We start from the raw sequence: 10,099 nt of genomic DNA on the forward strand, positions 1-10,099 counted from the left end.
AAATCCGATGCTTTGCGTCCTCGTGAACTCGAGAATTCAAGGCGGAAAACACCGGATAAAGCTAACTCAGGGGGCCGATTTGACAACGTCCAGAATCTCTCTTTCTGTTTCTCATCTTTCCGAGTAGCACGCCGGGTCACTATGACTTGGTCAAACTGTATTACTGCGCAAATGGGGACGTTCTGTCTTTTCATCAATTTATGACGTTGATATTACCATTCAGAAATCTGTTTACGCTGGAATGTCAATCTGGTCTGGTTTCAGTTAGACATAACTCTTACACAGACTTCCAAAAAGTGAATTGGAACGTGAAGAAAAAATCCACCCAGATTGAAGTAATTGTGGCTAAAGACCAGGGATAGAATTAATTTGGGAGGTCCCAAGCTTCTTTACTTGCCTTCAATTAACCTCTTTGCAGAATTCAGAATCCTTGAATACGATAGGGTTAAGAACTATTTTTTGCTTCATAATTGCTGGTGGATTCGAAAAGGTTCCCAATTTCTGAGTTTTGGTCTGCAGCGCTGTTTTTCTTCCGTGGCAGTTACACCTGTTTTGTGTCAGGCACATACATACAAGTGCTTGATCGCGTAAGAGCCATTGTGCGTGTGCTTGAAGCAAACGAGATGAAGCGATGTAGCTGATATGGAGCAAAGCTTGACGCGGACAAATTCTCGCCAATCATGAGATATTATGTTTTCTCCTGAGTCGATTTTGCACCAGATCAGATTCTCGGGATTTCCCTACATAGAACAACACCTCGGCAGGGTTTGGCGACGGTAGCGTGTCACTGTCAAGCAACGGAACACTTGGGTCACTCACCCCGAGTCACCGAGTCGACTTGCAAAGTTTCGAGTTCAATGGCGACAAAAAGTGGATGGATAAACAGCATCGATAATCCGCCTTAGTCACATGTGAGAAGACCGTCGTCGGGTTGATGATAATCAGATTTCTAGGCGGGAGCTCCATATTTTCGAGACAACACGCGGAGCTTTTCCCGGCGCGTATCCATCGTTTGTGTCAGATTAGCTTTTCGCTTCAAGGTGACGCGTTCTAACTTTGAAGAGACCGCAAAGGTAAAGCCAGCAATCAGTCTCGAAGCCGAATCTTGATGATTGGAGCGATGGAGGTGCCAACTGGTTTCGATACCCTGACTGAAGAACTCGCCTGGGTACCTTTCCACTTGTGCTTACTGTTTTTCCAGCCCATTTCAAAATCCTCAAGACAAAAAGGTATCTCAAACTTGCCCTTCGAGTCCTGTGACTGGCCATCAGACTTCCCAAAAAGCATTTATCGTCTTCCCAAAGGCACATTAACTGCGCTCCAGCTTAGGCGCCGGCTTCACCAACTATTCCATCGATCGGCTTGGACTGAAAACCGGAAAAACATTATCTATTCCACACTCGCGCAGAGGCTGAAGCTTTTTGACACCTCAAAGTATGTGGGAACAAGATGATTGGAACTCTTGCGAAGACCTGACCCTTTGCCAGTGAGTATCTCAGCCAACCCCGCGCTATGTGTGCATGTTCCAGCGCTACAATCAAACGCTCATGTGTTGTTGCCATCTTTAATGAAAGCACGGATTTACCAGCATCTGGCCACCACCTTGATGGCGAAACGACTCCAAGACAGCCTTACAGATATTCTTCGTATCCTGGTCAGTGAGCGATGCCTTGATATGATATACAATCTCCTTGGTCCTGAAGGTTAACTGATTTCAAATCATCCTAAAAATCTCTGGAAAGTTGGTTGTGCGCCGGGAAAGATTACGAAAGAGAATGAAGCGTCGGATAAGAGGAAGTCTGATGTCAGAGGACAACGTCAATATCCTAAACGCCTTTTGGTAGACTGTATTAAACACAAAAAGCGGGCCTGGATGAAAGCCGTCGGCCGGTTCCTTGGATCTGTCAGGCAAACAAACGCAAGAGAACCAGCACCGAAGCGGAACTCGAAGCGACCCGGAGAGCACCATACCGGTAAATCCAACTTGCCAAACCAATCCCCTCACCGAGGTGCCAAAGCTTCTCGGAGAGGAAAACCTTCCCAGGCCTCACCTTCGGCTAGCCAGGAACAACACCAGTCATTTACTAAATCTATCCGAAAAAGATTCTCGCGTCCCGTATCCTCCTCGCATCTCAAGTGCCCCAGAGTGGATGACGAAGAGCGTAGCAGAAAGCCAAGTTCTTTGGAGACCTCTTCAATTTCAACAAAATGTAAGCAGCAGCTAGAGTATATATAACCAATCTTGCCATCATGTTTTACAACGAGAAAAAAACGGAGACTTATTCCTGTCGTTTTCTTGGAAACTGGCTGAATCTTTTCAGCATCTACCAGTTTGCCTTTCAATCGGCCTGAAGATTTCGACAATGACAATACGAAAGGAAATCAGGATTTCAGATATCCCTTCTCGTTACCCAGACTTGATACTTTGTTTGAACCATTTTCATTTGAGCCAAGCGAGTTCATCGAGGAGCTGAAGTAGTCCAATAAATTCAGTTTTTCTTTCATTTATGCTTTTGCAACATTGAAGCCATTATGCCCCTTTGAATATACATTTTTAAAAAGTGTTCATGATTATACTTACAATACTTGTCTTAATTTCAATATCAATTTCATGCTTGCAAATTGCAATGCAAAGCATTTTTAGGTGGAGTGGATTCAGTCAACCTCCCTTTTTGCCTTCCCACAAAAAACACAATTGTTCACCACATATGATATGATCTCATCAGATACATTTATGGTATTCAAAATTGCATATGTCACTACTTACATAAAATCATAAAACCAATTTTGGCTGGGAGATGTCAGTGTGCATAAAACTTGAAGTGACATCTCCCAGCCAAAATTGCAGTTTATGATTTTATGTAAAAAAATCTTATGCAATTTTGAATACCATAATTCTCACCAGATTCATACGTTTTGACAAAACTGGAATATTCCTGCCCAAAATCAGATCATATATGAATTGATTATGCAAGGAATATCCTCTTCCAGACTATTCTGTCACCAATTGAAAATCACACTGCCGGAAAAGTTTGTGTAGCTGCAACCAATTGACTGTTTAGGTAACTGTTAAGTTACAGCAACATTTCACAAGAGATGTACCTCAGCTTAGGTTGAGTAACAAGGAATAAATGTGGCTCAACTTTGTTTATCATCTAATTAGGTTTCACTTCTTGTGCATATCAGATGACTAGTTGTCCCTGTATTTCCTTTTCCTATTTCCTCACTCAACTGTGTTGTTTCTCATCTTTGCCACCATTAGGAGCTGATCTCTCAAGTTTGCTCATTCCCACTGTTCAAGCATTTGGACTGTACATAGCTCAGCCAACATTTTGGCATTTCACAGGTGCTCATCTTCACTGTCCCAGTATTTGGACCATAGCTCACAGCCAACATTCTGGTATTTCACAGTTACTCTTTTGTTGTCTAGTCTACTCATTTGCTGTCTCCTTCAATCCTCTTCATTTACCTTTCACAGTATGTGACATCTTGTTCTCCATCTCAGCTCTGTTTAACCTGAGGTAACAGCAGCTGGAAGGTCTTATCCCCATCATCTCAACATTGATAAACTCCAACAAAGCTTGTGCTGTTGCACAATGCTTTGTCAAGGCTTGCTGTTGACCATGTCCGGAGTGACTGTGCAAAAGAATGCTGTTGGATGTTTGGGAGGAGTCAGGAGCTAGAACAGCAGTTCCACAGCACTATCTTGTGTGTCACCTGGTGGCAGTTGAGCAAGTTTTTCTTGTAATGAATTGAGACCTGAGAATAGATTATGTGATAAGCTAGCATGAAGGAGCAAGACAGGAATAAAACAAAGAGACATAGAACTAGAATATATGTAGAAAAAGAAAGAACCTAAATTAATGGACTAAGTAATGCCAAATGGGGTAAAAAATCACACAGCAAAGAACCGTGAACTCAACAAAGTCTGCTGCTGCTGGGGAGCGTAGAAGCAGCATCAGGGACCAAAATGAAGTGGTAGATTCTAAATTGTGGTAAGAATAAACAACAGATATTCCGTGCCACCACATATTAGGGGGGTTCACGTTGCAAAAAAAGCAATGCTGATTTTGTCTGCTCATGCACCTGTGAGTAAGGTTTATGCCTTGCAGATTGCTTCCAAAGGGGAGCTGCCCAGCCAAACCTTTTTGCTTTCTCACGATTTTCAAAAGCTGCATCTGCTGGTTTTGGTTGCTGATTTGCAAAATCAGCCTTACGTGAACCCCCCTATTACTGGGATTAAATTATTTGCTGGAGTTGAAGACTAGCTCATGCCTGCCCCCGTTGTTTCATGCATGCATCACAAGAAACATCGCTAATACCATCAAATCTTGGATTTTGCAGTGAGCAGGTCTGTGCTCAGCAGCTCAATTTTTGTATATTTCTTTAAACTTACGCACAAGCAACATTGTGGGTGATAGAAAATACTACTGCTGCCTGATAAATGAGCTGAGAAGATGTGGTAGACATGATCTGCACAAATCACGTCCAAAATCCATTCTGGTCGCGTGCCCTTGCTTTCGGCTGTCTGCGAGAAATCAAACAAGCCCTATTCATAGATGGGAAATAGGGACTGGGTTAGATCTTGGTATATATACCACAGGACGCTAATGGGGGTGAGACGACAGGCGGTTCTGATTTCGATGGTCAACTTATAACAGGGTATCATACCAAGGCTGGGATGCTTGGCTCTCTAGCATCGAACTTCAGAAACTCCCTTCAGGTCCCTTCAGGCAGGGACTTTGTTAGGTTCACTCTAGCATGGGGGTACTGATTGAGAATGAGAGAACTCCGCCACTGCGATCAATGCTTCCCGAGTAAATCCGCGAGTGAGCATGGATAACGATCATCCTGACCGGCTTTGGCTCATGTCCCATGATGGCCACTGGTTCTTGCAGGCTTCCGCTCAGTGCTCTATTCTCGTATATATAGATATCCCAGTCCGTAGGGCCGGTATCTTCCCTATTTATCTTCCAGCCATCCAAAGCCTCCAGCTCTTGCCAGTTTTTCATAATAACCTTAGTCATTCCTTCTCGATTCCACGTCTCTCGAATTCCAACTCCCGACTTTCCTCCTAGCTACTTCACCCGATAATCAGCAGCCATGACGCGTATTACCTGTTTTTTTGTTGCTGCCGCTATCAGCATACTTAGTAGGCTCATCTCGCACTCTAGATAGATTTTTGTCAGCTCACATGGCCAAGAAAAACTGATTGAATTCTTGTGTTTGTATTGCCAGCCGGACAATCGTCTTGTTCCCCACTTGATACGAGTAACCTGGTCCCTGGCGTCGTCGCTACCTTGGAGCCAGTCCCACTAGTTGGAGGCTTGTTTGTTGGCTTGCTAGGAAGCTCAGGACCGGACCACAGGCATGCCGGCTCGAACTCGATGGTCACCCCCGGCCAGCCGGTAGCCTTGAAGCACAGGCGAGCCCTGAACAGAATCAACAGCTCCCTTCAACGCCGACAAAGGGAGATGGTACTTGGCATTTTGGGCGAGCTTGGTGGATCAAGCGATTCAACCCCCACGGATTTGGACTATGTTTCTTCCAAGCCTGTCCACCGCAAGCAGGGGATACCCGGTGTTGCTACGGCTTCCGCGGTGCTCTCGCACCTTCACTCGCCGAAAACAGCTAATGTGCATTCATCGGCTGCTGTCGCCAGCTCTGTGCCTGCTACTCCCCGCCTTGAATCCTCAGTTGTGGTACAGAAGCCGCTGCCGTCGACCCCTGCCGTGGACGAGCAGCCGATGGTCCAATATCCGGTTGAGGAGCCGGTGGCTCAAGATCAGCCCGACGATAGCACTGTCGAAGATGACCTGAGTTCTGTCGAATCTACTGCAGTCGCCGAGGATGCTTCGACCCCCGTCCACGTCCTCCCGTCATTTTTGTCTGGCAACAATCCTGGTGTCAGCACCATCCCAGTGAACAAAACATCATCCGCAGCCGCGAAAGCATCGCGCGCCAAACGCCACGTTCCCGACGATAATACCACAGTCATCTCAGCCTTACCATCAATCACAGCCATTCCATCCATCCCATCAATCCCCGCTATCCCAGCTATTCCAGCCATACCCTCTATTCCCTCGATCCCATCGATCCCATCAACTACATCCATTCCAGCGATCCCATCCATTCCAGCGATCCCATCCATTCCAGCGATTCCATCCATTCCAGCGATCCCATCCATTCCAGCGATCCCATCCATTCCAGCGATCCCATCCATTCCATCCATTCCGGCAATCCCATTGCCATCATCCGCCGGATCAACTCCACAAACCAACCTAACCAGCGCTGCTCAGCTTTACAATCTGATACAGTCAGAATCCGGAGACAAGGATGGATTAACTGCCGCCCAATTTTCTAAGTTGTTGTCCACAGTTCACTCCGCAGCGGAGTCCGAGGACAAGGATGGATTAACTGCGGCCAAAGTTTCCAAATTGTTGACGACAGTTCACTCCGCAGCGGAGCAAATCAACTCCCACCCGAGTTCTCCTCCCGTTGTTGAGGGACCACGACCGGTACTACCTCCGGCACCCCTTGCGCACAGCCCGCTACCTGACGCTTCCCAACTTTCCGAGCTGATCCAATCAGAACTCGAGCAAAAGGATCCATCGACTGCAGCCGCAGTTTCCCAATGGATGTCCACAGCTCACGCCGTGGCAGAGGAAAATGACTCTCGCCCGGCTCCTCATCCCGCTGTTGTTGAGCCCCGTCCGGCATCACCCCCGGCGGCCCTACCGCCCAGTCCGCCGCCTTCTGCTTCCCGACTTAGCCAGCTCATCCAATCCGAACTCGAGCAAAAGGATCCATCGACTGCGGCTGCAGTTTCTCAATGGATGTCTGCAGCTCACCTCGCAGCGGAAAAAATGAATTCTCAGCCGGTCCCTCGTCCCGCTCATGCAGAGCCGCTTCCCGGCCTACCTCTGGCGCCCAGTCCGTTAGCCGACGCTGGAGAAGAAGCGCGTCCAGCTCCACCTGTTCCCACTCTCCCGTCATTCATGGGTGGAACGCCAGGGCTCAGCACCCTTCCACTCCAACAAGCTCCAGCTGGTCCCCCGCCTGCTCCAGACGCCAAGCACTCGCCAAACACCCATGATAAACGCACCGTGCCTCTAGGTCACTTGACCGGCTCTGACCCGCTCAGCTTAATTCGTCATGGCAGCCATTTCTCATCTCTCCACCCATCTGTACCCTCGGTCCCATCTGTGCCTTCGGTCTCATCTGTCCCCTCGGTCCCATCCACTCCATCGAACTCCTCGATCTCATCTTATTCGTCGGTCCGGTCTACGCCATCGATCCCCTCGAGCCACTCCATTCCCTCCATTCCAGAAATCCCTTCGATCCCCTCCATTCCTTCGATCCCCTCCATTCCCTCCATTCCCTCCATTCCTTCGATCCCCTCCATTCCCTCGATCCCCCCCATTCCAGCGATCCCAGCGATCCCTTCGATCCCCTCAATCCCTTCAGTCCCTTTCTTGGGCAACTGGTTCTGATCTACATGGTACGCGTGGACTTTTTTCAACGCTTTATTGACTTACAGCGATCGCTGATAATCTACCTCTCTACTCAATATATCAACTTTTTCTCAGCCGTCTTATCTGGAATGGTACCATCCTGACAACCAACCCCCCATCTTGAATTCCCCTTGCTCTTTCCTTTTCACTCGGTCATGACCGACTAATTAGTTTCCCATCTGCTGTAGCGTTATTTTATCAGCAGTGTTGAGTTTGCGCCTCGAAATTATTAAAAACCCTGGGGTTTCTTTGTAGCATGATCATGTTTCATCTAAGGCCGCCGAGTGCGTGTTAAGGTTGAAGCCCCACAGTGCCCAATAAATTTGTAACGCTCCCCGCGCAGCCCGCAGCCTTGTGAGAGGGGTAATTTCTTCCCATTTTGTACACCGGAGGGCTGTCATCCTTCTGTCACACATGCACAGAGCAAAAGTAAGACAACTGCCCTATGTCAAAGTGGCTTAAGAACTGAGAGATTTTGCACAAAAACCCATTGAGCAGGAGTTCTCAATTAGGGTGTTCAAAATTGATTTTTGAATATCATTTTACATAAAATCATGAGATTTATCAAAGTTTTCAGAGGTGTTAGAAATAAAGAGAGCCCTCAACTTTCACCCCATCAAAACTTTGGACATGTAGCTCTTATGATTTTATGTAGAAAGTAGTTTGAAAATTAATTTTGAACACCATAAATGTAAATTGCCTGCCATTTGGTGAAGGGAACAAAGACTGTGCTCTGGTTTGCAACCCCAGCTAAATACCATGATGGATTGCTGCTGTTACCAATGTAATCCAATGAGCTGGTGGGCCAGCAGATAACTGTACTCGCAATGTGAGGGTGATGTAGGATTACTGGGCTTGTGGAAATGAGCACAGTCTCTATGAAATCTCCTTTTGGAAAACAAGTCTCAGAGTCCAGACAAACAAGAACAAGATTTGTGGGAGTGATATTTTGTATGCACATGCTTTGAAGATATTTCTGATCATTGTTGACACAAAGAGAATCACCATCCATAGACATCACCACCTTTATTGCTTCACCCATAATCATGATGTTCAGGATGAAGACGTGCTCCAAATTCCCAGGAGAAATGTTCCCAAGCAAAGACCTCTGAAGGGCAAATTTAACAAAGTCCCTTTGCTGCGGGTGCGTGTCTTGCAAAGCAAGTCTCCAACAGCCCTGGGCAGGAGGGACTTGCACGCTATTGCCCTCTTTTGTGGAGCCAAGATTCTGAGTTTGGCTGGGAGGATATTTTGAAGCACTACAATTCCTTGCCCTCAATACTTTATTTAGAATAAAATAGCTCAGGCTGTAGGCCTGATTTTTTCCATTGTGGCAGACAATCTACTTCCAATAGTGTGCACAATTGGCGGCTGTTTTTTGTAGCTTTCTCTCAGAGGATGTTACAAGCCCCAAAACACCACACTTTTTCACCAGCTGTGAACATAACCAGATGAAAAATAATCAAAGTGGCATTCTTGCTGTGCCAATTTGGGGAGGTACGGTGTAAGACTCAAAAGCAGTTGTGAAACCCTTTTGCTGAATGGAGAAGGGGATGATGGAGGTGCAAACTCTGCCCTTCTATACTATCAGATAACAAGACCCACCAAGCTAAGCTTGGCAAGTTTCAATCAAGTGATAGGTCTGGTCTAGTTCCAGATGAAGTTGTTCGATGACAGGTATGTGAGATTTGAGAGTGAGTTCAGTAGTTATTTGCAAATATGAGGGTTGTGGTGAGGTATAGATGTGATGGTAAGTGTGAAGGTGGTATGTAAATAACTGGGGAGTACTGAGCTGAGGAGCTGACAACTGGGGAGGAGAAAGCTCCTTATATAGACAAAAGTGGAGCCCCAGAGGGCTTGTGGGTTAGGGTTTCAACTAATCTAGACAACAATGTGAGGGATTTTAGCTGGTGGGAGTAGTTACAAATGATGTCATAATATGTCAAGGGTACATAAATGATGTCAGAAGAATGCAGTAGGGCCGCATGAAGGCTGCGTAAAGTGACAGTAGACTGCATGAGTTGACAGGTGGATGCAGGGGGTGCATAAATGAAGTCTGAGGCTGCAGAGTCAGTGTGTGATGACATCATAATATGGAAATAGAAGAGTACTTGATAATATGTAATGACTGTAGTCTGATGGGGAGATGTATGTTTGTATCCTGTGATGTGTATAAGCATAATGCTGTGATCCTTGACTTGAGGCTTGTGACAGGCTGGTGACTGGGTATGTTGAACGTGTGATGGGTGTCCAGTGTCCAAAGAAGTGTAGGTTCCAATCCAGTGGGGTTCAGGTGATGCTTCCAGTGGTGACTAGGGGTAAAATTGGCCGTAGAATCCATTTCTGAGGTCTGTTTGATGGTATCTTGAGGAATATTGTGAGTAAATATGTCTGTCTACCACAATGGTGTAAGTCTCTCCTGACAAAGGCTTGTTTTATAAGTTCAGCCTGCCACCCAGGGGCCCAAAGTCTTGAAGGACTTTGCTAAATTTGGACTTGCGCACTATCAACCCGTTTTTGGGGGCCAAGATCATGAGTTTTTGTGGGAGGAATGTTGGAAGCTCTACAGTTCCTTGCCCTCTTAT

At 46.5% G+C, this 10,099-nt stretch overlaps 2 protein-coding genes across 2 annotated transcripts; both read left to right on the top strand.

Annotated features, from left to right (window-relative positions):
- Positions 1-1,436: 1,436 nt before the first annotated feature.
- On the top strand, positions 1,437-2,479 carry PtA15_4A349 (uncharacterized protein; the record flags this gene model as incomplete). Its single annotated transcript, XM_053168224.1, has 4 exons — positions 1,437-1,486; positions 1,575-1,654; positions 1,743-2,210; positions 2,322-2,479. The coding sequence occupies 4 exons, from the start codon at positions 1,437-1,439 to the stop codon at positions 2,477-2,479; spliced, it is 756 nt and encodes a 251-aa protein (XP_053019455.1).
- A 2,624-nt stretch (positions 2,480-5,103) lies between these two features.
- On the top strand, positions 5,104-7,493 carry PtA15_4A350 (uncharacterized protein; the record flags this gene model as incomplete). The annotated part of the gene is made up of 2 exons (XM_053168226.1): positions 5,104-5,152; positions 5,239-7,493. The coding sequence occupies 2 exons, from the start codon at positions 5,104-5,106 to the stop codon at positions 7,491-7,493; spliced, it is 2,304 nt and encodes a 767-aa protein (XP_053019456.1).
- Between the last annotated feature and the right edge of the window lie 2,606 nt (positions 7,494-10,099).

The sequence above is a fragment of the Puccinia triticina genome, chromosome 4A (assembly GCF_026914185.1).
Source record: "Puccinia triticina chromosome 4A, complete sequence".
Taxonomy (NCBI): Eukaryota; Fungi; Basidiomycota; class Pucciniomycetes; order Pucciniales; family Pucciniaceae; genus Puccinia; species Puccinia triticina.